At 47.2% G+C, this 24,714-nt stretch overlaps 1 protein-coding gene across 6 annotated transcripts in view; it reads left to right on the top strand.

Annotated features, from left to right (window-relative positions):
* Positions 1-24,429, top strand: part of SEZ6L (seizure related 6 homolog like) — a gene marked incomplete at its 5' end in the record, with an annotated part of 182,790 nt that extends 158,361 nt beyond the window's left edge. Inside the window, 7 exons of one of the 6 annotated variants that reach the window (XM_080820994.1) lie at positions 55-249; positions 3,042-3,233; positions 10,097-10,291; positions 15,498-15,530; positions 17,622-17,733; positions 19,975-20,077; positions 21,342-24,429. In XM_080820994.1, the coding sequence (XP_080677120.1) occupies positions 55-249; positions 3,042-3,233; positions 10,097-10,291; positions 15,498-15,530; positions 17,622-17,733; positions 19,975-20,077; positions 21,342-21,371 (860 nt within the window). In that variant the 3' untranslated portion in view covers positions 21,372-24,429. Of the gene's footprint in view, positions 1-54; positions 250-3,041; positions 3,234-10,096; positions 10,292-15,497; positions 15,531-17,618; positions 17,734-19,974; positions 20,078-21,341 lie in introns of all 6 variants that reach the window. The other 5 variants (XM_080820993.1, XM_080820996.1, XM_080820995.1 and 2 more) reach the window with 5 other exon arrangements.
* Between the last annotated feature and the right edge of the window lie 285 nt (positions 24,430-24,714).

The following is a 24,714-nucleotide window of genomic DNA, read 5'->3' as shown; positions in this document are numbered from 1 at the left end:
ACCCCACACAGAAAGGGCCCCCACTCATCTAAGGACAATGTTTTTGTTTTAAAGAGGTGTCAAGGAATGATTCCTGCTCAGACTTACCAGAGATCCAGAACGGCTGGAAAACCACTTCTCATACGGAGCTTGTGAGAGGAGCCAGAATCACCTACCAGTGTGACCCGGGCTACGACATAGTGGGGAGCGACACCCTCACCTGCCAGTGGGACCTCAGCTGGAGCAGCGACCCCCCATTTTGTGAGAAAAGTAAGAGTCATCTTGTTTTCTTCCTCTGGGCCAGCGGGTGGTAAATCCCTCCCATGGAGTATTTTTCATGTAGATGCAATGGAATCCCTTCATGTAGAATCTTCCTCCCTCCTATTCCACCAGCTGGCCCGAGCTGCTCACAAATGTCCTTTTGGAGTTCTAAGTCAGGAATGTCAGACTCAGGGGCCTCCAGAAGCCTGGCGGTTAATGTAAATGAAGGAACTAGGCTGAGGGAGAGACAATAGGGAATGGCATAGACTGCAGTGAAGCCTGTGTGAAATGATCATTCAAATACATCATTAAAACACCGGTAGTAACCACTCAAGACCAATCTAAGTTGGGCTTTGGGGCCCCAGTTAGAAACCCCTATCACAGGTAACCGGCTTCACCCAGAGAGTACCAATCCCAGCCTCCTGGCGCCTTCTGCCTGCTGCGCTCAGGCATGCAGGCCAGGTACCGCCCATTATAGCTCCATCTGGTGTCTTGAACAGTGTCAGAAAAAGGAGGTGCTTCTGGTTTCTATACTGAATTTTAGCAGAGGTGGGAGAGGAGCTAAATTTGAGGCTGGCCTCTTCCCGCTAACCATTTGCTTCCTACCTCCTCCTACACAAGCCTCCATTCTGCATCTGTCTTGCTGGGACTCCTTGGGGATTTTGGTAGACCTGCTTGGCCTGCCTCGAGTGACAGGCTGCAGGATAAGAAATACTAAGTGTCAGCAGAGAAAGAGGGTATTGGGGAAGAGGGGGGTTATACTCAATCCCTGTCACAAATATTCCAATGGCAAAGAAAATTAATTATCACGGGGGGAAACATGAAAAAGAAAAATCCTCAAAATTGGCTACAAAAACATCTGCTTGTTCCATAACAGGATGTGGTGTATGTGTGTGTGTGTGTGTGTTTATAATGATGGAAAATAAAAAAAACAACAATGAGAAGCACCATGGGGTGGCGAGACCCATCGCAGACACATTAACATGATCTACACCATCATTGCTTTTTTTTCTCCCAAGATTGTATTTATCTATTTTAGAGAGGTAGAGAGAAAGAGAGCGCGAGCAGGAGGAACACAGGGAGAGGGACAAGCAGACTGAGCACTGACTCTACACGGAGCACGGAGCCCAATGCGGGGCTCGATCTCACGACCCTGAGATCACGACCTGAGTCGAAACCAAAAGTCAGGCGCTCACCCAACGGAGCCCCATCATTACTTTATAAAATGTTTTAAACATAACGTGTCTTCGTAATGACTTTTAAATTTTTGAACAATAATGATTTTTAAATATTTTGAATAATGACTTTTGAAATTTTTTGAGTAAGAACAGCTTTTAAATTTTTTGAAAGAAGATTTTTAAACCTTTTGAATAATAATGATTTTTCAAAATTTTTAATAATCATGATCTTTTTAGGGACCCCTGGATGGCTCAGTCGGTTAAGCATCCAACTCTTGATCTGAGCTCAGGTTGTGATCTCAGGATCATGAGTTCAAGCCCCTTGTTGGGCTCCAGGCTGAGCATAGAGCCTACTTAAAAAAATAAGTAAATAAAAGAATAATGATAATGGTGCTTTTTAAAGTGTTTAAAAAAATGATGATATATATTGTGGTAATGAGTTCTAAAAGCTTGGAGGGGACATAAACTAGCTCCCTCTGGGAAACTCTTCAGCTGCCTCACTCTTTGCCAGGAAAAGACCCAAATTAGAGCAAGTGAATTTGCACTGGGCCCCTTCTGGATATCAGCGTTTATGTTCCTTTGCCGGTTGCCTGTTGTTGTGCATCTAAGACAGAGACCCACCAACCTGCCTCAGTGGCTTCTCTTCTAGTGGAATAAGAACAGCAGAACATCCTGAGGCCAGTGGGGTCTCCCCCAGAAATCCCTGGGGGTCACCAATGCCTTTCATTCATTCATTCCAGTGATTCATTCAATGACACTCTTGACGTCAAAAGATGCACATAAACATATCTTCCCATGACACAAGTCGAAGCGGTTTACTTACAGAACTCAAGCAGCAGTAAAATTAGAAAGTACAGAGTGAAAACCCCTCATGATCTTCCTCTCCGGAAATGACACCACTCTTAAAAGTTTGTTCTGCGTTGTTGCAATGCATTGTGTGTTACACATACACACATCGATGTGTGAATGTGAATCGTACATATAAAGACACGGAGATACTCATACAGAAACAGCCATAGATAAGGATATTTTACCACTGCTGTTTTCTCAACTCAGAAATCCAGATACTTTTTCATATCACACACACGGCATACTTCATTCTTTTTTTAATTGGCTTAATTTTAATTGGCTTACTGTTTTCCCTTTATGTGCATTGATTTTTTAATTGAAAAGTAATGGATGCTTGTTTTACTAGATTCAGGCACCACAAAGAAAGCAGGGAAGGCCCCCCTCACTTTGCTGTCTTCGGTGGGTGCTCAGGATTTCATAGAATAGCTGTTCCACATTTAACTCTTCCCTTGCATTGTTTCTTTTTTTTCCGTTTTTGTTGTTGTTGCTGTTGTTTTGTTTTTTACCATTACAAATAATTGTGCAGTGAACAACCTTGTACGTAGGTCTTTGGGTCCAGACGCAAACATTTCTTCAGGCTACTTCCCATACGTGGAATTAAATTCAGGTCTCTTTCATCCCGTCCTCTTCTCTAGCCACCTTCGATGAGCTCAGACGCAGCTTCCAAACAGGAGAAGAACTAAGTTGGAAAACTTCCCAGATCATTCTGTAGTTCTCAGCAAACCTGTGATCATCAAGCATCCTAACACCCTCTTGGTCTGATTTCGTCCATAGTTATGTACTGCACCGACCCCGGGGAAGTGGACCACTCGACCCGCTTAATTTCAGATCCCGTGCTGCTGGTGGGCACCACCATCCAATACACATGCAACCCAGGCTTTGTGCTGGAAGGGAGCTCTCTTCTGACCTGCTACAGCCGCGAGACTGGCACGCCCATCTGGACGTCACGCCTGCCCCACTGCGTCTGTGAGTCCTATCTGTTGGCTTGATGCAGACAGGGGTTTGCTGCTTCTTATCTGTGGTGGAGGGCTGGGCTGCTAGGAGGAGGCATTCCACCGTTTGAGAGGGCTTACTGTTATTACTGTCCCCCAACCATAGCCAGCAGATCAAAGGCATGCGTACTAGAACATTTACGGTAAATGTATTGGGCACTAGGCTAAGTCCTTTACCAAATGCCCCTCCCTTCTGCCTTGTGAGCAAGGCTCTGTTGTCTCTGTTGCAAGAAGAGGGTACTAGGGGGTGTTATGCTAAGCAAAATAAGTCAATCAGAGAAAGACAATTATCATATGATCTCCCTGATATGAGGAATTTGAGAGACAGGACCGGGAATCCTGGAGGAAAGGGAGGGAAATGAGACAAGAAGGGAACCGGGAGGGAGACAAACTGTAAGAGACTCTTCATCTCAGGAAACAAACTGAGGATTACTGGGAGGAGGGGGAGGGATGGGGTGGCTGGGGGATGGACATTGGGGAGGTATGTGCTATGGTGAGTGCTGTGAATTGTGTAAGACTGATGATTCACAGACCTGTACCCCGAAGCAAATAATACATTATATGTTAATTTTTTTAAAAAAAGAGGATATTAAGTTTCAAGTAGTGAAATCATCACCCCAGGTCACCCAGCCCATTAATAGTGGAGGCCGAAGTCAAACCCAGAGCTGCCTGACTCCACCCAACAATCAACCCATCCATGGGACACGAAACTGGTGAATTTAAACTCTCCTTTGGTCTTACCTATGTGAAGCCACTAACGCAGATGTTTGGTTAAGAGAAGACTTTGGGGCTTTCTTACTCATAAAGAGTCAAAAAATAAAAGTCTTCCACAGTCACTCTGACAAGGGAGGAATTACTATTCATGCCAGGGAGAGAGGGTAGAGAGCAATGGTCCAGGGGAGCTCAGCCTGACTGTGTGTGGGATCACTCGGGAAGTTTTAAAACTCGCTGGAGTTTCTGAGGCTCCTGGCCTGGGGCGTAGCTCAAGCAGTGAGGTTTTTCAAAGCTCCCCCACCCCACCCCCAGGGTTCCTATGTGCAGCCAGGGATCAGAACCATGGCTCAGAGGAATAAGGAGACAACGTAGAAGGAGCAAAGGCTCACACAATGCATGGACTTGAGAAACCATCAGCTGCGCTAATATTTTATATGAGCGTGTTACGAGCAGCTCTATCTATTAAGGGTTCAGTCAGCTCGAGTTCCAGAAGCTACTAGTAGAGCTATCAAAATTTAAAGCTTCTGCACAGCAAAGGGGGACTTTCTTATTCTGGGTTCCCGTGCAACGAGGAACCTTGGACTTCACACCATGGGTCTCCATCTGCCTCTTTAGTCCAGGTCCTAGAATTTCAGAGCTAAGGACATCTCGTAGGTAAAATACAGTATGATTCAGACATTAGACGCATCTGCTCCCTTTTATAGATAACGGTTGCTATTTATTGATTGTGTAAGACATCATGCTAAGCAGATTATATGCATTTGTGAATGTAAGTGCATGTATGTGTGTAGCGTGTGTGTGTGTGTGTGTGTGTGCGCGCAAATACACTCAGAAAACCAAAGCTCAGAAGGGAAAAGAGATAACAGTAGTTACTGTTTGTTGAATGTGTAAAACACATTGCTTGGATGCCTGGGTGGCTCAGTTGGTTATGAGTCTGGCTTCTGCTCAGGTTATGATCCCAGGGTCCTGGGTTCGAACCCTGCACTGGGATCCCTGCTCAGCAGGGAGCCTGCTTCTCTTTCTCCCTCTGTATGCATGCATGCATACATGGTTTGTTTAAAGGTGGTTGAGACTCACAGGGACATGTGATTAAGGTCACAACACTTTTTCATGAGCAGAGCTGAGATTCTGGTCTTGGACCCCACGGCCCTTTCCACCAGCCTTGCCCCGACATATTTCATCATGAGTGACTGGGGACAAAGCCATGCAAGGATGTCCCAGCAAAATTGCAACCTATGGCCCAAACTCCTCACCCACAAGCACATCCCCTCCCAATCCCCAGACCTTTGGGCCAAGTTCCCAGGACATTTCCGGGAGAACTGTATCTCCCAAAAGGAGATGTTGAAATCCTAACCCCGGTACTGTAATGGGAACGTTTTTTGGAACGAGGGTCTTTGCAGATGTAACCAAGTTAACGTGAGGCCCTACAGGATTAGGTTGGGCACCGACCCAGTGACCGGGGTCCTCATAAGAAGAGGGACGTTTGAACACAGAGACCCAGGGAGAAGCCATTCTGTGCTTGCAAGTCTAGGAACACCGAGGATTGCCATCTACCCCTGGAAGCCAGGAGGAAGCAAGGAACGATCCTTCCCCCTCGGTTTCAGAGGGAATGTGGTCTTTGAAGGCCACCTTGACCTGGGACTTCTAGCCTCCAGAGCTGTGAGACAGTGCATTTCTGTTATTCAAAGCGCTCCCCCGCCCCCCCCCCGCCCCGCCCCGTCAGATGCATATCGCTAAGGCAGCCCAGAACACCCGTGCAGTTCCCATTCCCTCCAGGAGACTGTGAGGGGGATCAGCAGCCGCTTGAGCTGGTCCAGCTGCAGAGACCCAGAGATGAGAAGCTAAAAATAAAAGCTTATTTAAAAGTACTGAAAGGTGGAGGTATCATTTAAGAAAGAAAGAGAGGAAGGAGGGAAGGAAGGAAGAAAGGGAGGGAGGGAGGAAGGAAGGAAGAAGGAAGAAGGAAGGAAGAAAGGGAGGAAGGAAAGAAAGTCACTTCCCTAACGAGGCACAGCCTCCAAAGACCCTCTAGGCTGTGCTGGCTGCTGGATTTGGGAGACACAAGCCTCCCTCCCTCTGAGGCTGCCTTCCCCTGGAATCTCAGTTGTGACGGCTTCCCTGACACCCGCGCTAATGAGTCACGAGCCAGGCTGGGTGTCAGGAGACACGCGATCCTCCCAGAAGCCCAAACAGGAGCCCGGCACGTGCTTCGAGCCTCATTACCGGCAAGCGAGACTGGCAGGAGATGGGAGGCAAGAGGATGGTCAGTTCTGGCAGTGGGGGCGGTGGGGGGGAGGCAAGAGAGACAGGCTGTATCTGGGTTCTGAGGGTGTTTCTAGGGATGAGTTTGTCAGACATCTACAGCTTTCAAATGTCTCCTCTGCCCATCACCTTGCCAAGCCCGTCCCCAGCATTAGTGCACTGAACACTCATGAAACTATATGGGTGGTACCTGTGTTCACTTAAAAGCAGGCAAAGGAGGCCCAAAGAGGCCGAGCCACTTTCCTGAGGTCACAGAGCAGGGAAGGGGAGAAGCCAGGATTCCAACTGAAGACTAAGCCCCAAAGCAGCATTTTCCCACCTTAGCACTCTGCAATCCCAGCTTCTGAGCAAAGCTCTGGTACTTTACCCTTGACAAAGATCTTCCACCAACAAGTGCATGAAGCGGACAGAGCCAGTTGTAAAGCTCTGAATGTGTGTAGTTTTTGTTCCCTGTGGCCTGCTCAAGGCCATTGTTTGGTCCAGCCGGGACTCCAAACCATGTCTTTTGAGTCCTCCAAGAACTGACGGGTCAAGCATGGGTAGAAGGAAGTGTCTGGAATTCACAGCCAAATACCAACCCCCCCTGCTTTGCTGGGTAACCTTGGGCAAGTAGCTTGCCCTTTCTGGGCCTCAAAGCCCTCAGCTGTGAAAAGGGAATGCTACTCCCTACCAGACAGGGCAGTTGGAAGTGACTCATGCAATAATTCAAAAAGTGCCCCCGAATGCAGACACAGGCATGTCCTGACTTTCTCCACTCACAGTACCCTTGGCATCTCAGGAATTTTTTTGGTAAATATCCTAGGCTGAAATACCAAACAGTTCCATCTGCTAAGTAATTAGCTCCAAACAACTTAATAAGTAGCTCTATCCTGACAACTTAGTAGCTGTTTGAAAAAGTAATGCACGTATTACAGGATTTGATTTTGATTGCATTGTTTAAAGATTTTATTTATTTATTTGAGAGAGAGAGAGAGAGAGAGAGCAGAGGGAAAGAATCTCAAGCAGACTCCCCACTGAGCAGGGAGCCCGATGACCCCACGACCCCAAGATCATGACCTGAGCTGAAATCAAGGGTCAGATGCTTAACTGACTGAGCCCCCCAGGTGCTCCATGATTTTTATTGCATTCTTAAATAACTAGAATCACAGCCACAAGGGCGTGGATGCCTCTTGGGCTCTGACAAACTTGTCAGATTTTGGCACCTGGACTCTGCCACCTTCATTCCGTTCCACACTGATTTTCTCAGAGCTCTTGCTTTTTAGTGCACCCACTGCAGAAAACCCAGCTTTGCAAAGACGGGGCATCATGAAAAGAAATGTAGCTCTGTCTAATGTTGGCACCATTCACATGGGTCTGGGAGGTGTTCCTTTGTCTCCTCTAAGTTTTCAAAAATCACACAGGGGTGCTGTTTGTGGTGGCACCCTGGGGTGCCGCAGTGCACAGTTTGGGAACTGTGGTGCAAAAGCCCTAAAAATACAGCTGTGTCTAAACAGACATGATCCACATTCTCGGGGAGCCTGGGGACTGTTGGAGATGGGAGGATGAGAGCCAGGTCTGTGAAAGAAATAACAATGACTCCTCGGCATCACCTCCTCCAGGAAGGCCTTCCTGATTGCCGAGGCTACATCGTGTTTCTCTTCCTGTAAGCTCCCATGGTTCCTACAGTTTGCGTTGACCACAGCACTTGCGGCAGCTTATTGAAATATCTCTTTATCTGTTCATAGACCCAAATACGTAACTCACTTCCCAGGTGGGTTTTTGCAGGCTCAAGAAGTGACAGCCCTTGCTACTATTATTGCCATTGATGTTGTTGGCAGTACTAAATGCAGTCTTTGTTGCGACTTCCCTTCGTTGATGGTACCTGACTCCCAAGGCTCCCATCCAGAAGATAAAAACCACACCACCAAAAGTAATGCAGAGCCTACAAATTCAGTGAGGGTTTTATGGGCGGTTCCCCTGGGAGACACTTAGGGATTCCCAGGAGGCCCTGGCTCTTCACACCCTGCCCTCGGAACACCACAAATAGGAGACACGGGGATCTCCTGACCGGGGCAGAGCCCGCGTGGCCAGACCAAGGCCATAGTAAAAGTTTCCACCGATGCATCATCCCCAGCAGCCTCACCGTGGCTCCCATGCAGGCTTCCAGCTGGGTGCCCCATCTTCACTTAGAAATTCCTGACTCTGAGACAGCAGTGGTTCAGAGGAATTCGTGACAGCCCAGGGGACTTGGCACAAGAAGGGCCCCTCCTACCCCCGCTACCCCAGAGCCATTAAATGCACCAGATTTCAAACCCGCCGGGTCCACCTTGCTGGTTGGACGACTTTGCACAAGCCAGCATCATCATCAGAAAGGATGATTGTGCCAACCGTAAATACAGATGCTGGTAACCATGTGTGTGGCCCACAGTAAGGGCTTGGGTACCATTGGTTGCTAACGATCACACAGATTTGGCGCTTTGCTATTTGTGGGGTACTTTACAAACCATTCATAGCAATACCTGGGGAACCTGATTTTCACATTTTGTTCCAATGTGTTCCCCAAAAATGTACATTTTTCCCCTACAGTTAAGGAGAGGGGAGAAATGGGAGGAATGTAGAAATGAGGGTGGGTTTGTGACCGTTTCCAAGACTGCCAGCCCAGCTCAATTGTATTCCTGAGAAAGAACAGAATGAGTTCACACGGAATTGTTGAAGAGCCAAGATCAGTGATTCTCAGCCGGGGTGACTCTGCTCCCGGGAGACATGTGTCAGTGGCAATTCCTAGAGACATGTTTGGTTGTCACAACAAGGAACAAGTGGACAGAGGTCAGGATCTAGTGGCTCCACGTCCTATAAGGTGGAGATGGCCCCATCACAAGGAATTACCCAGCCCAAAATGTCAACAGCATCTAAGGTTGAGAAAATCTGCCTTCAATGGTCTTATTTCAAAGTGTGGGTACATCCTTGGAGTGGGAATGTCATCACCCAGCCACATTTCAGCTGAAGATGGGGTCTTGACCAGTCCATTTATGTAATAAGCAGGAAAGTTAGAGTCCAGAGCCTGGAATAGGTTAAATCAGGAATGGGTTCAATTTTCTAGTATGTCTTAAACTGCCAGGCATCATTTATGATGCTCCTACTGTATAACGTAGGATCATATATGAGAGTCCTTATAGAGCAGGCCCTGAGAGCTTCAAGCTCACCCTAACAGGTTCATCTCCGGTGAGGAGAAGCAGTATTAAATAATTAAATACAAGGCAGTGTGTTCAATGCTGGGGCAGAAGAAGAACTAGGAAGATTAGTGACTCTATTAGGGATAGAGGCCACCAGGAAAGGCTCCTTGGAGGTGGAGAAAAGAGGACTGAGTACTGAAAGACCAGACTTATCCAAGCTGGGTGGGCAGGTACGGTGTAAGGTGAGGAGGAAGAATATTTCATAATATGACAACATGGCCATCCATCATTGACCGAGCACCTATGACCTGCCAAGAACATGCTAAACGCCTTATATTCATGACCTTATTTAATCTTCCAAACCCCTATGAGAATATTCCCATTTTACTGATAAGAGAAATCGAGGCTCAGAGAGGTTGCGGCCCTTGCTGGAGGTCACACAGCGAGTATGTAGTAGAACCCAGATTTTAAGCCAGATTCCACATCCTGGGACCTTCGATGATGCCCATGCATAATAGGTGGCCAGGGGCAGGAGATGGGGAGGTGAGTTTGGGGAATGGAAAAGCACTGGAGGTGAGGGAAAGGCAGAGAGACCATGCTGGCGAAAGGTACTGGCGAGGGTGGTGAAAGCCAGACCAGACAGGCTGTGAGCGGGAGTCCCCCGGGATTTGCATGATCTCATCAGAGCTGTTTCGGGCTTGCATTTCAGCCGAAGAGTCCCTGGCATGTGACAACCCTGGTTTGCCCGAAAACGGCTACCAGATCCTGTACAAGCGGCTCTACCTGCCGGGAGAGTCCCTCACCTTCATGTGCTACGAAGGCTTTGAGCTCATGGGCGAAGTGACCATTCGATGCATCCTGGGACAGCCATCCCACTGGAACGGGCCCCTACCCGTTTGTAAAGGTACAGAAACCTGTTCACCACGCAGGGACCGGGAGCAGGAGATGTCCAGTCTGGCTTCTTGCTATGAATCTCAATTCGCTCTCAAAAGTCCAGCTACTGTATTTCCTGACATCTAAGATACCGCCATTATTTTCTGCACCGAGAAAGAAAGAAAAAAGTGCTGCCAATGAAACGGTGGCACAATGCCTTCTCCTGGCTTAGCGTTTTTATCCCTACTTACTAACAGCTCTGTTTAGAGCTTAGATTTTGTCATGAAGGAGAGCCATTCTGCTTTGAACTCCTGCTTCGGTTACGCGGCTTAAACTTTCCCCGCCTCCTGCACCCCGTTTTCACAACCACTTGGTTCCCAGGGGTTACGAGGGCTCCCCGGTTGCCTCTGGGGTGGTCTCCCCGGCCGCTCTAACCCTCCCCAAACGCTGATGATGGTGTGATGGGCGAAGGCGCACACACAGGCATCATGAGCGCCACCTGGTGGCAGCAAATTAATATGCCATTGGTTGCAAGACATGCCCCCATCCCAGAGATGGTGAAGAGGGAAAACTTGTTTTAAAATCAGTAAACACTTATCACCGAAATTAAATTTTGACAAAGCCACTGAGATTTGGGTTTGTTTATCCAGGTCTTTGAGGTATACAATTAATAACAATATCCTAAATCTGATCTTAGCTTTTTATGGCATTAATGCCCCTTTGAGAATGAGGTAGAAAGTTCTGAATTCTTGCCCCAGCAGGGATGGAGGCATCATGGAGTTTTACACTTCTACTTGGGAGCCCATAACTTCGATGGATCCCCAGATGCTTTATGATGAACTTCAGCCTTTATTAAGCCTTACAAATGTTTTCCAACCAGCATTTCTACTCCTAGGTAGAGGCGCAAAACAATTGCAAACAAGTACTCACTTGTACATGAATATTCCTAGCAGCATTGCTCACAAGAGATGGGAACTACCCTAATGTCCATCGACTGGGGAACAAACAAATAAAATGTGGCCCAGCCATAGTGGAATATTATTCAGCGGTGAAGAGGAATGGAGGGCTGACACCTGTCGCAGCCTGAATGGACCTTGAAAACACGATGCTAAGGAAAAGGAGCCAGACACAAAAGATCACATATGCTATGATTCCATTTATATGAAATATCCCAAGTGGTAAACCCATAGAGAAGGGAAGCAGATTGGTGGCTCTCATAGCTGGGGTGGAGAGAGAAGAGTAACTACTTAGTTGGTACAAAGTTACCTCTTAGGGCTAATGAAAATGTTCTCGAACTAGAGAGAGGTGGTAGCTCCCCCAAATCGTGAATGTGCTAAATGTCACCAAATAACACACTTTAAAATGATCAATTTTATGTTATATGAAATTTACCTCTGTTTTTTTTTTTTAAGATTTTATCTGTTTATTTGAGAGACAGCAAGAGAGCAGGAATGGGGAGAGGGTCAGAGGGAGAAGCAGACTCCCCGTCGAGCTGGAAGCCCATTGCGGGACTCAATCCTGGGACCCGGGGATCATGTCCCAAGCTGAAGGCAGTTGCCTAACCAACTGAGCTACCCAGGCACCCTTACCTATATTTTTTTTAATGTTTTTACTTTTTTTTCCTGAATGGTCTCATTTAAACCTCGGGACCACACTCTAAGATAGATGAGGCATCTTACCCATGGTACAGTTACAAAAGGAGAAGCTCAGAGAAGTTAAGTGACTTTCCCAAAGACACACAGCTATTACAAGACAAATCCGGGATTTGAACCCACATCTCCTGATTGTGAAGTCCCCAACTCTTCCCCAGTGAGCCGCCTGCGGGGTAGACTTCAAGGCTGTGAGTCTGGTGGCTTCCAACACCCCATTCAGCATTCGAATCACCCAGCCTGCTTATGAGAAACACGTTCTTGAATCTACTACTCCAGCTCTACAAAATTTGAATCACTGAAGGGTAGGACCCTGTAATATGCATTTTAACAAGCTCTGGGTTGCTCCAATGCACTTTGAGTCTGAGACACTTAAGGCAGTGGTTTCTGAACATAAGATACAAATATAAACAGATTTCTGGACCCCTGAAGGGGAAATGCTAAGTCACTGGGTCTAGGGCGGGAACCAGGGCCCAGGGTCACTAGCAGCAGCGGTGAGTCTGATCCTCAGGCAAGTGTGGGAAACACTGGCCTAGAGATGCTGCATATTCTCACCTGGAATCAAGCCAGAGCCTATCCTGTGAGAGCCAAGACCTTATAGAAGCAGTTCTTAATAAGAGGGCAAAAGTAAGAAGTCGGCAACTGAGATTTAAGACAACTGCCTCCCTCCTCTTCCCTGCCATAATTTTTGACAAAGTCTAGCCCTGTGCTTGACTTCTTTTTGATGGCACAGGAAATCCACTTTGTCGAGGTGAAACATTGGGATATTTTCCTGGGGGAAAGATTGCCTATAAACCTTCTAACTGCTACAGGGACATTCACAGGAGCTGATCTGGTGTTGTTGGTAAGTGTTCTGTGTAGAGGGAAATTAATAGGGTTTGTTTTTAAGAAATCCAATTAACGAGGGTGCCTGGGTGACTCAGTCAATAAGCATCTGCCTTTGGCTCAGGTCATAATCCCAGGGCCCGGGGATGGAGCCCACATCCAGCTCCCTGCTCAGCGGGAAGCCTGCTTCTCCCTCTCCCACTCTCCTTGCTTGTGTTCCCTCTCTCACTGTCTCTGTCGAATAAATAAATAAAATCTTTTAAAAAAATCTAAGTAAGGACACCGTGGAAGGACCGTTTTTGACTCTCCATGTAATCTGCCCCCTGACTGTGTATGTTCCGTTTTGGATTTGCTACAAAAGTATCTCATGCAAGAAATAGAAGAAACCAAAGTTGCCAATGAAGCATTAACGGTTTTTCCCTTCCTTTCTCCATCCCTTCCATTCGTTCGCTGGGGAAGCTGGTACTGATCACCAGTGAAAGTCCAGTCTCCTCAGTTCCCTGGACACAAGGAGACACACTGCAAAGAGCGGACAGGGAGTGTTCGTGTGTTGCCAAGTAAAAAACGCCTCATACCATACGTACTTTGTGTTTTCCGTTCCCGCATTTATCACACACATCTGTCAAGAGGGAAAAAAGAAAAAATAAAGCCCTGTCTTATCTTTTTAATTGCCATGTGGCTTTGTACACTGTGATGTCTCCTGATGCATTCACTCCTTCCTCTGTGCGTGGGTCTCCCAGTTCTTTTCTGGTTTCTTGTTTGTTTTGTCTCTTTTTGCCCAGAAATCGGCTTGCTCATGAATCTTTGGGTACTGTCGTTTCTCATCAAATAGGACAGATTCCTTCAAGGGGGATTGATGGCGTGGGCAAAGTTCTGTGGATGCTGACACTTTGTGGATCTTGCCAGATTCTTTTCTGCAACTGTAGTGATTCACCTCCCCCTCTAGTAATGTGTGATAATGTCCTTTTCCCCATATCCTTGCCAGCACTAGATATTATCAGGTTTTGGTTTTTTTTTTTTTTGACATTGCCCATCTGATGGGAAGATAGAACTACCATCCGAAAATACATGATAAAATGCAAGAAAAGATAAAAGGTGCTCAGTCTTGCATCCCTGAGATAGGCAAGCCTTTGAAGGCCCGGCAGGTGAGTGGCCCCCTGCCCCTCACTTTCTTCCTCAGGCATGACAGAGTTTCTGGCATGATCTTGGGGGATGCTTCCATCTTTCTTTCCCCTCTGTTTCCCCTCCTGAGACCCCACAACTCTGTAAGGATATGACAAATCATATCCTGTTCCAAGAAAAAGTGGGATGTGTGGCTTTGTGTTCTAGAGTTGGTAAAGTGACTGAGCGCCAATGTAAAGCCATCTGCCTGGGACTCAGGGTCCCTGGGCTTCCTCCTGGCTGGGCTGTGGACCACCTGCGTGACCTTGGGCAAGCCACCCTCCCTCCCTGACCTTGGTTTCCCTTTGTGGGAAGTAAAAGGAAAAGACGTGGCCCAGGAGGCTGCATTTTAATGTGTGCCCCAGAGGGCCATTGACCACACTCCCAGGGACACGAGTTCAAGGTCTCCTTCCAGCTCTGAGAAACAGTAGGAGTTCCTGCACTCCCAGACACACCCAACCCAAGTCCTGCTCACCTCTGGGGCAGAAAGTATCTGTCTCAGTCTTTCCATTTTCCTAATGCCGTAGCTCCAGAAATCACCTGCAGTCAGTTAGTTAGTAAGCTAGCTTTTCAACTGCTTCTATTGGCATCACATGGTAACAATCAACATCCAAGAGTGACTTTGATGAGGCACAAATTAGGAAGTTTCAGTATTAGGGTGTGAATACAGCTAAGACTTTGGTGGCCATCCCCAGTCATCCCTGGATAATGCAATCTGTTTATCTAAGCCCTTCGCTCTGGGGTTTGCTTCTTTTAAACCCATCCATGTGGGTATATTTTGGTGCTCAGCTACTATGAGGTCTTTGGTGCCAAAACCTGGGAATGCCAGTCCCTATCATCTTGAACTTCTGGAGAAGTTTTATGGGGACTATGGGGAAATGAGTGAATTCTAGGGAGTTCTAGTCTGTGGTAATGAATGGAAATTGTTTTGGAGGGAATAAGAATAATATTCACATAAATATGGAATAGAAGTGAAATCAGAGAGGTTCATATAAACATGTATTTCAAAGCAGGAAAACAGTTTCAGCTCTGGCTGGATTTTGGATATAGGGCTTTATCTTGAGCCTCACTGTTCATCAGCCTTTGTCCTACATAGGGAACAATGAAAAACAAGCAGAACTATGACATAAGTAAGAGCAGAGGCTGGAGAAAGTCGAGCAGTCTGGGTTTAAAGACTGCCTTCATCCCTCGGAAGCTGTGTGAGATCAGAGAAATTGCTTCACTTCTCTGAACCTCTGTTTGTTCATCCGTAAAATGGGGATGATGATAGTATCCACGCAGTCAGACTGGTGTGGGAGTAAATGAGCGAATACATACAGAAAGCTCTTGGCACGGTATCTGACATATGGTGAGTGTTTTCGTAATTAATCACAGGCAGCACTCTTGTCCTTGTTTCTTTCATATCTATGTCATGATCTCTCAGGAACCTAGGAAAGAAATGTGTCCAGGCATTTTGGCTAATTCCAGGAGCCCAAGATAAATCAAAGCAGAGCACTAACTTCAGCAAAGCTTGGCACAGGCTTTCGCTCCCAATTTTTTGGCTTCATTTTATGCAGAGTGAGTTCACTCGACATTAACCAATGCTTCCAATTTCCCTTTCAGTTAATCAAGACAGCTTTGAACACGCATTAGAAGGTGAGTTCCATAATGAAAAAAAAAATCCAATAAATCAAGCTAATAACAGAAAACAAGGGCAGGTCCTTGCATGTCCTCCTCCAGGTGCTTAAAAAAATAAGCAGAAATTCCATCTTCACGTTGCTGAAGGTAATTTCAAAAATAGGACATTGTAAAAGACACAAACCATTGTTTGCAGCCTAGGGTCCTAACTATGACCTGAAAGGGATTTCTCACCAGTTCTGTTCTTGAGGTAAGAAAATCTGAGGGTCCACATGCCTGAGTGAGGCACAACCCAACCATTTGAATTTTCACCCACACAGTGCTGTTTGGGGAAAGTAAATCCAATGATGCCTCACCTTCCATGCCAAGCACCCCCCTGTTCGCCTGGGGCATGCTCTGGGCTCCATTTCCCCCAAATTACCTGTCCCTGTATTCTCCTTGTTTTCTATTCTCCTCCTCTTAGGAATTACCAAGAGAGATTTTTTTTTTTTTAAGATTTTATTTATTTATTTGACAGAGAGAGAGAGATCAGAAGTAGGCAGAGAGGCAGGCAGAGAGAGGAGGAAGCAGGCTCCCTGCTGAGCAGAGAGCCAGATGTGGGGCTCGATCCCAAGACCCTGAGATCACGAACCAAGCTGAAGACAGAGGCTTAACCCACTGAGCCACCCAGGCGCCCCCCAAGTGAGATTTATTAATGGGGAACAGATAGTAAATGCTAGCTAGGATTTTGTTTGGGTTTTTATTTTGTGGTTCCCTTCCCTTACAATCCCTCCCACACATAAAACAGTCTACATTCTGTAGGACCTCCATTCATTTGGGTACCAAACCACTCACTGGGGCTGTGGTGTCGTAAGGTGTGTGTTTATATATATGTATGTATATATCGTGTTATTTTTATTTTTAAAAAAGTTATAACCAATTAAGCCATTTTTATCACTGTTTTTGGAACCACTTAGCTTTCTGACAATAAATCATTCACTCGGAATGTGGGGCTATGGGGATATGCAAATTACGGGTCGTTAGTTGCTGTCCCTTGCGGCAGATGACATTTTAATCCCAACAGGCAGAGCCCGGCTCAAGTGTTAAGTGCAGAGGTGGACCGTGTGGGAGTCACTCTGCAGGGAACAGAGAGGGCATTCCGTGTCGTTAGCCTCCATTCAGGCCACCCCTTTGCTGCCTTTCGGCAACCAATGAACCATGACAGCGTCTCAGAGGCCTGGGTTGCTCGGAGATTATGAGCGTCTGTGTAATGTTTTGTGCTCATGCATCTGTCATGGGTGTTAGCATCGATTTTTCAGACTCCCTAGAGTGGCGGTTAATGGATTATAGATTGGCGTACAGCCGAGCTCTGAGGGTTGCGGCCGGGGAGAAGTGGCAGCGAAAACCTGAGGACTGGTGTCCGGAGGAGATGTGGGGTCTCCCTTCAGGCTGTGCGGAGAACACGCCCCTGGCTCCCACCAGAGCCATCTTAGTTCTTACAATTGCCACAAACCAGTGGGGGTGGGGGGCAAGTGAGGCCAAGAGGGTGCAACCGTGACCTCTGAGAATCAAAACTGGGTCTTGGCAGTTGGGGTGTCATGGGGGGCGGGGTGCAGGACTGAGAACAGGCCCAGCTGCCCAGCGCCCTCTCCTGGACGGTCTGATAGAGCAGCCATTGGAGGCGCCTGTCAGTCTGGGCGCAGGGAGCTCCCCCTTTCCCGTGGAATGTCGAGCAAATCTGCCTTCCCAGTTAGCACATAAGAGATTTTCTCCAGATTTCTCCTTGAATTGGATTTTAACCAGATTTCAAATGCAACCACCCATCCCCTCCCCCCCCCCAAAAGTGGACATGATATGACCAGGGGTTAAAAGAGTGTCATTCTTCTGGGTAGCCCCATGAGCACCCCACCCAAGGATGGGTCTGGCCTCCGTTGCAAAGAACCAGTCGTATCTGCTCTACTCTCTGCCTCTTCTCCCCCGGGGATGGTGGTCCAACGGCTCAGGGTCTGTGATGCCAGCTCTTTGAATGAGTGCAGAACTGGGAAGGCAGGCTCGCACCTGGGACCCAGGTGCCCGTGTGGGCTGAGAGTGGTGAGACCCGAGGGCTTCACTGGTTTGTGTGTTTAGTAGCAGAAGCGGCAGCCGAGACATCGCTGGAAGGGGGAAATATGGCGCTGGCTATCTTCATCCCAGTGCTCATCATCTCCTTACTGCTGGGAGGAGCCTACATTTACATCACCAGGTAGGGGGCTTCGGGAGAGGGTGTGGGGGACTGCCATCCACTGAAGGACCAGCACACTGGGGGACAGGGTCTCCATCAGTAGCTCGTGGCCGGTGGCATTTGGGTACTTGGAGATGATGTCATTCAACTCAGCTCTGGAAGAAATACACCTGCTGAGTCCCTCCCACCCCTCCGAGACAAGAGAGCTGACCACGCAGCAGCAAATAAGCAGGCACTACCCTGAGCTCAAGGGGCTGTGGTTTAGCGGGAGAGACAGACACACAGACGCTGATCCCATGATGCACTCATTCATTCATTCATTCACTTAGGCCACAAACATATGCTGACAATCTAATACGTACCAGACATTGTCCTGTGTGTTGAGGATCCTAGAACTTGCCTGCAATGAGGAAGGAAGATATTTAGCCATGGCTAGGATATTCACGAATTCCTTCAAATTCACAACTATGGAGCACCTACTGTGTGCCAGGCAGTTTGGGGGCAGGGGGCAGACCTAGGAACATCACTGTGGACAAAACAGAAGGAGATCTTTGGTATGTGTGGCCCAGGTTCTAATGGGAGGAAGACAGCAAGGAAAGTATATACAGTCGACCCTTGAACAACGTGAAGAGGGTGAGGGGTGCTGACACCCCATGAGTCAAAAATCTGCATATATACCTTGTGACTCCCTGAAAACCTAACTACCAATAACCTACTGTTGACCAGAAGCTTTATTGATAACATAAACCATCAATTAACAGGTGTTTTCTATGTTATATGTACTATATACTGTGTTGGGTTTTGTTTTGGGTTTTTTTTTTTTTTTGAGAGAGAGGGAGAGCATGAACATGGGGGATGAGGGCAGGGTAGAGGGAGAGGAAGAGAGAGAATCCCCAGAAGACCCCAGGCCCAGTGCAGAACCTGATGTGGGGCTTGATCTCCTGACCCTGAGATCATGACCCAAGCTGAAATCAAGAGTTGGACACTCAACTGACTGAGCCATCTAGGCACCCCTAATACCATATTCCTACAATGAAGTAAGCCAGAGAAAAGAAAATGTTACTAAGAAAGTCATGGGGCGGGGGGGTTCCCTGGGTGGCTTAGTCAGTTAAGCATCTGCATTCGGCTCTTCAGGGAGTCTGCTTCTCCCTCTCCCTCTACCCCTTGCCCCCCACTTGTGCTCTCTTTCTAATAAATAAATAGAATCTTAAAAGAAGAAGAAGAAGAGGAGGAGGAGGAGGAGGAAGAAAAATCCTAAGGAAGAGAAGATACACTTGCAGGACCATACTATATTTATCAAAAAATCCACATCTAAGTCGACCCATGCAGTTCAAACCTGTGTTGTTCAAGGGTTAACTGTGTACATTAGGAGGTGATAAATGCAGGGAGAAAAGAAAGGTGGAAAGGGAGCAAAAAGGAGCTAGGACAGAGGTGGTGATTGCACTTTAGGAATTCCAACTGAGACATGACATTGGAGTAAGGACTTGAAAGCAATAATGAGTAACCTATGCAAATATCTGGAAGAGGAGGATTCCAGGCACATACACGGTATGTGTCAAGGCCCTGAGGCAGGCATCTGCCCAATATCATTTTTTTCTGTTTCTGTGGAGCCCACAGTGTTGAAGGGGGAGAGAAGAAATACACAAGCTGTAACACACCGTGATTAATACAAGAAAGGAAAGAGATAGCATGTAGTAATAGAAGAATCGCTTTTTTTAAAAAGATTTTATTTATTTATTTGACAGAGAGGGAGAGCACAAGTAGGGAGAGAAGCGGGGTGGGGGGAGGCAGGCTCCCCACTGAGCAGAGAGCCCATCGATTATTATTATTATTGATAATAATCAGTAATTGATCCCAGGACCCTGAGATCATGACCTGAGCTGAAGGCAGATGCTTAACCCACTGATCCACCCAGGTACCCCTAGAAGAACCACTTCTTAAATAGGTAAAGAAGGTTGCTCTGAGGCAACACGGTATATAGTCGGTGCCCAGTAAATGCTCATTATTGCTGTTGTCACCCTGCGTGAAAGAGGAGCTCAAATCACCTTACAAGGGAAGACCAGCTGAGCTCTGGCCCTCCCCAGGAAGGGGAAGTACCGAGGCTTTAGTTGTCAGTGACCAGCTTACAAGCTGAGAGCAGTTATGATTTCAGTGTTCACCCACTTGGATTCTCACTGTGAGAGACCCTGGATGGGGGCCCAGCCGGCTGTTCTTCTCCGCTACTGGGAGTAACTCCTCTCTCCTTTGCTGTCCCTTCTCCAGATGTCGCTATTACTCCAACCTCCGCCTGCCTCTGATGTACTCCCACCCCTACAGCCAGATCACCGTGGAAACTGAGTTTGACAACCCCATTTACGAGACGGGGGTGAGTTGGTCTCTCTTCTCTTTTAGGTGGCAGACTTTGTGTTGGGTACTAGGGACACAGTCGTGAATCCGACAGACCTGGTCCAGCCATTAATGAGCTTATAATCCTTCAAAAGAGACAGAGTTCGGTAATAAGAAGAAGAAGAGTATGTACCATGAGCTGGGTCCCTTAAATGCGTAAGCTGCCCGAATCCCTGCAGCTCTGTTGTACACTCTGCAGTTATCTCTGTTGAACCGAAGATGATCCTCAGGGTCAGAGAGACGAACAAATGATTGGGCCAAGCTTGCACACAGCCAAAAGGATGGCCTGGAGCTAAGATACAAATTCAGACTGATGCCATTAATCATTCTATTATCCCGCCTCCCTTGAACCTCAACCAATCAAATAGATACCAATGGGTATCTTGATTGTAAAAAAATCATTTTTAGGGACCATGAAAAATTTGGTCAGGGCCAAGACATCCTAGCACCTTTGCTATGTTCTAATGGTTAGAAGCAAATCACAAGTCCTGCGCACACTTATGGAAGGGGGATCATGCAAGAACGTGACCACCAGGAGGTGAGGGGGCGCAGCTTGGAGTCTTCCCACCACACTCCCATCTACCACAGACGCACTTGCTTATCTGTGTTGACCCAGCAGACACAGTAGACGTCCATGAAAGCATGTGACAATGACCTCTTCTGGGGCCAAGGCTCTGACTTCCTAAACCTCCCAGCTCTTCTGCCTCGGAGGCCTGGAGTATATTAGATGCACTTGACAAATATCGGAGAAACCGGAGTGGTTGCCATCCACATGCCGGGGTCATTTTCCATATGGCTCTGCCAAGAAGAGGTCGTAGGTTATTTTACATTCTATAGACCTTGTTTCCAAATCCGAGAAGAAGGTCAAGCTGATAACAAAACAAAGAAAGGGCACTTCAGAAACTAGATCATATCAATACTTACTAGTAGAGTGTATCCACTCCCCAGGACTATGATAAAGCCGAGTAACAAATAATCCCAAAGCTCGGTAGCTCAAGGCAAGTGATATTAATTTGCTCATCAATCTGTGGGGCAGTGTTTTCAGTTAGCGGCCGCTGGGCAGTCATCCTGGCTCAGCTGTGCTCACTCACACAGCTGGGAGAGGAGGGTAGTTGGGCAGCTGAGTCGGCTCTGCTCTCCCCATTCCTCACCTCCTTGGCTAGGACGAAAGGCTCTCAGGGCACGCTCTGTCCATGGACCTGTCCCCTAGCAGTTTCCCCGATCTGTGCTTCCTTCTCTTGCAGGAAACCAGGGAATATGAAGTTTCCATTTAAGGAGAGCTGCGCCTGAGAAGAGAGCTCACAGACCAGAACTCAACTACAACCTCCTCGAGAAATTCATCCAGAGATCACGTGGCATTTGATTGAAACCCCAGAATGTTATCTGTCTTTTCTTTAGACTCTTTCTTGAAGATTCACTGTTTTCTTCACTGTATTTATTATATTTAAAGTCGAAATTGGTGTGGTTGGAGGTGTCGCAGCTGCGGCCAAATCCGTGTGACAATCTCCTTTCCAAAGGCGGGGGGGGGGGGTGACCTGAGAAATGACCGACATGGCAGCAAAGGTGGGAGAAAAAAAAAAAAAAAAGCAGCTGGGTTTCTCCATCAGCGGTGGCCATGCTGCTCTGGCTACATCAGATGGCACACATTTGGGGATCTATGCCCATGGTGCTTTTAGGACAAATCCCAGGCCCAGGATTAGGTGGGAAAGGTATCTCTTGATGGATTAACTTGGGTCGGACTTTAGCTTGAACAGATCTGCTCCAAAACAAATCCCAGTCTGCTCTTCCAAATGTTCTATCAGCTTCTAGAAGGTCTCGCCACCTCCTCTCCCTCCCATGATCCTCCCGAAGGCGCCCAAGGCGTGACCATGAGTGTTCTCATCCGCCAGCCTGGCCTCCCTGGATGCTGGCAGAATCAGAAAACATTGCAGAGTAGATGATAGATTTGAGAATTCGGATGGAGTGAGGGGTGGGGGAGGGGCCATCGAGTCAGTAAAATGTCCTTTCCTCTGACCACCAGTAATGAAAGGGAAGGGAATGTATGCTACGAGTTCCAGAACCAATTCTTTCATTCAGCAGCCCCACCCCCCACCCCAAGCTATGACCTAGGTCCCCTTGGGAAGCTTCAGCCACATAATTACAAGGGTTACAGTTGTGGGGGGCGATGCCAGGTCCTGAAATCCAGGGACGGGCTTGGTTTGATTTCCGGGAATACTGAAACCCCTGAGGCCTCCAAATATGCGCAACTCGGATGCACTGTTTCTCCAAAAGGGGCGGGAATATACTTGCAATCCCATATTCCGGAAGTGAGGATCCTACGAGGAAAAAAAAACACAAAACAAAAAACTGTTTTGTTCTTCTCCGAAGCTCTGCCAGATGTTGGAGGGGGGTACGCAGGCTGTGACCAGGGAGGAAGATTCTATAATACAGGTACAAAGAAAAGGCAGGGGTTGAGGACGCAAGGAAGGGATAGCACGTGTAAAGTCGATTTGCCTCCCCGGGGTCCATCACCTCCCTGCTGATGGCCGGTGGCTCACGGAGGAACAGGCTTGGCGCTTGGGGTGCCCACTTTGGCACCCGCCCACGCTCGCTAGAATTGTTTTATATTGGCTGGTTTCCCGACACGAGAAGCCCTTCCTGGCTGCCATGCTGTTGAGAAAATGGCTGGGAGTCCGTATTTTGGTAGTTCGTCTGGGCAGCTCGGGAGCAGGGTAGGGCGGCTGGTTTTGACAAACACATCGTCTCCTCTTGGCTAGAAGCTTGGGCTTCAGTCTTGGGGGGGCTGAAGCCCAGTTCTTTCCTTCTGCCAGAAAAGAATCCCGCTTATACGCTCCTTAAGGCATGCATTCATATGCACAGCAAGAGATAATTAAAGGCTGCTTTCCAGCCACCCAAAACCCACCCCATTTTATGCAAAAAAAAAAAAAAAAAAAAAAAGAGTAGAATCATTCCAGACCATTAGTAAGCAATGTCATATTTGGAGAAGGTCCAACAATGCAAATAATGTAAACTTTTTTTTAAAAAGGCAGAATTCAGTCTTTGCTTTTACTTCCATTTGATGCTTATTCTAACCCTAACCCTGGGTCATCTGGAAGGAAGAACTCTATTAATGATATTTAATTTTAGAACATTACTCTGGTTATGCGCAAACTAAACACCCGCCTTTTGTCGAGACGGACAGAATATGAAATCTTGATTCTAACCCTGTTTCCTAAAAGTGGCCGGGCCACAGGCCAAGAGTCCTTATTGGATGTTGGAGGAATAGAAAAGGTGTTGTTTGTTGTTTGTTTGTTTGTTTGTTTGTTTCGGGATACTGATGTCTTAGTTTTGTCTTCGTAGTACAGCACCTATGACCATGTTTTGAAAGTTTATTTTCACCTAAAAATGGATCCTGTGAGCTTGATAATGTACAGTGTGATTGAAAAGACAGGTTGGCGTCTGTTTTTCTTTTTAGAATATCTGAATGTGTATTTGTAATATGTAAAGGTAAAAACACAATATTCGTGCCAAAAATGTACTGGGCACCTCATTTCAGCTCATACGTGTCTGTTTTTATAAGATCAATGTCAAAACCCCTTGGGATTAAATATTTTTGAACAGGATACAACCTTGAGCAACTCGAGAGCCAACCGAACCTTCCTACAAGCCACTCTTTGTTTTTAAAACAGTGGGGAAATACGTTTACAGAGATCTCGAGCTTCAAAGAATGCATGTGATGGTGTGTATTACATGCTAAGTCATATAAGCTGTATCTGTCAGCTACCGCCCTGTGCTTTAAAAATGCACACACTCGATCCTCTTCAGCTTGGAGCTCGTCTTTTTGCTTTTTTAGGGGGTGGGGGTAGAATTATTAAGCCGACATAAGTATGCTGGTCGCAACTTGAGGGCCATCCTTCCTTAGTTCCATAGACCTGCTTTAAATATGATCTTTTGAAGCCAGCTCCTTGGAAAGCCTCTGGTAACTCAGGCTGATCGCTTTGGAAACTGACAAACTGCCCAGCAGGAAGTAAAGCGGAGACATAATTAGGATGGGTTGTATAAGCAGGAGTGAGTTGGCAAATAGATGGGTAGATTTAGGCTGAGCATGAGCCTCGGGCACAAATGACCTTTCTTGGGGGGTAAATCCAAAGGGTATGACTTTCCTATGCCCTTGAGAAGTCATGGTGGGGAGGGGGCAGTCATGTGAGGTCATGGAGTTGTTCAACACCCTCAACGGTAGGCTTTCTCCTGGGATGTTTTCATTTTCATTTTATCCCCAAACAGAATAAAAAGCAGAACAAACTTTCTAAGCTAGAATAATGAAGTTAAGTCATTTTCCACTTTGTATATATTGATGCTAATAAAACAAATGAAAAAGAGGCGAAGCTGTGGGGTTTTTGTTGCAAAGACACTCCAGGATGGCATCAAGGCCGGGAGGGCTGTTTCTGGTGTCTGGGGATAGGGTTGGGGTAACATCGGCTGACACTTTGATTGACAAGACAGGCTGCCAACTTGGGAATGGTTCCAGGAACATCTTGGTGGGGGAGGGGGGCAAGGGAATGTTCAGCACAAGACAAGAAAGCTGCCATCATCAGACACACCACTGTCCTCCGCCCAGCTCGGGCTGCCGTGACAAAG

This window comes from Martes martes (assembly GCF_963455335.1).
Source record: "Martes martes genome assembly, chromosome: 13".
NCBI lineage: Eukaryota > Metazoa > Chordata > Mammalia > Carnivora > Mustelidae > Martes > Martes martes.
This window is presented reverse-complemented; position numbering and strand designations above follow the sequence as displayed.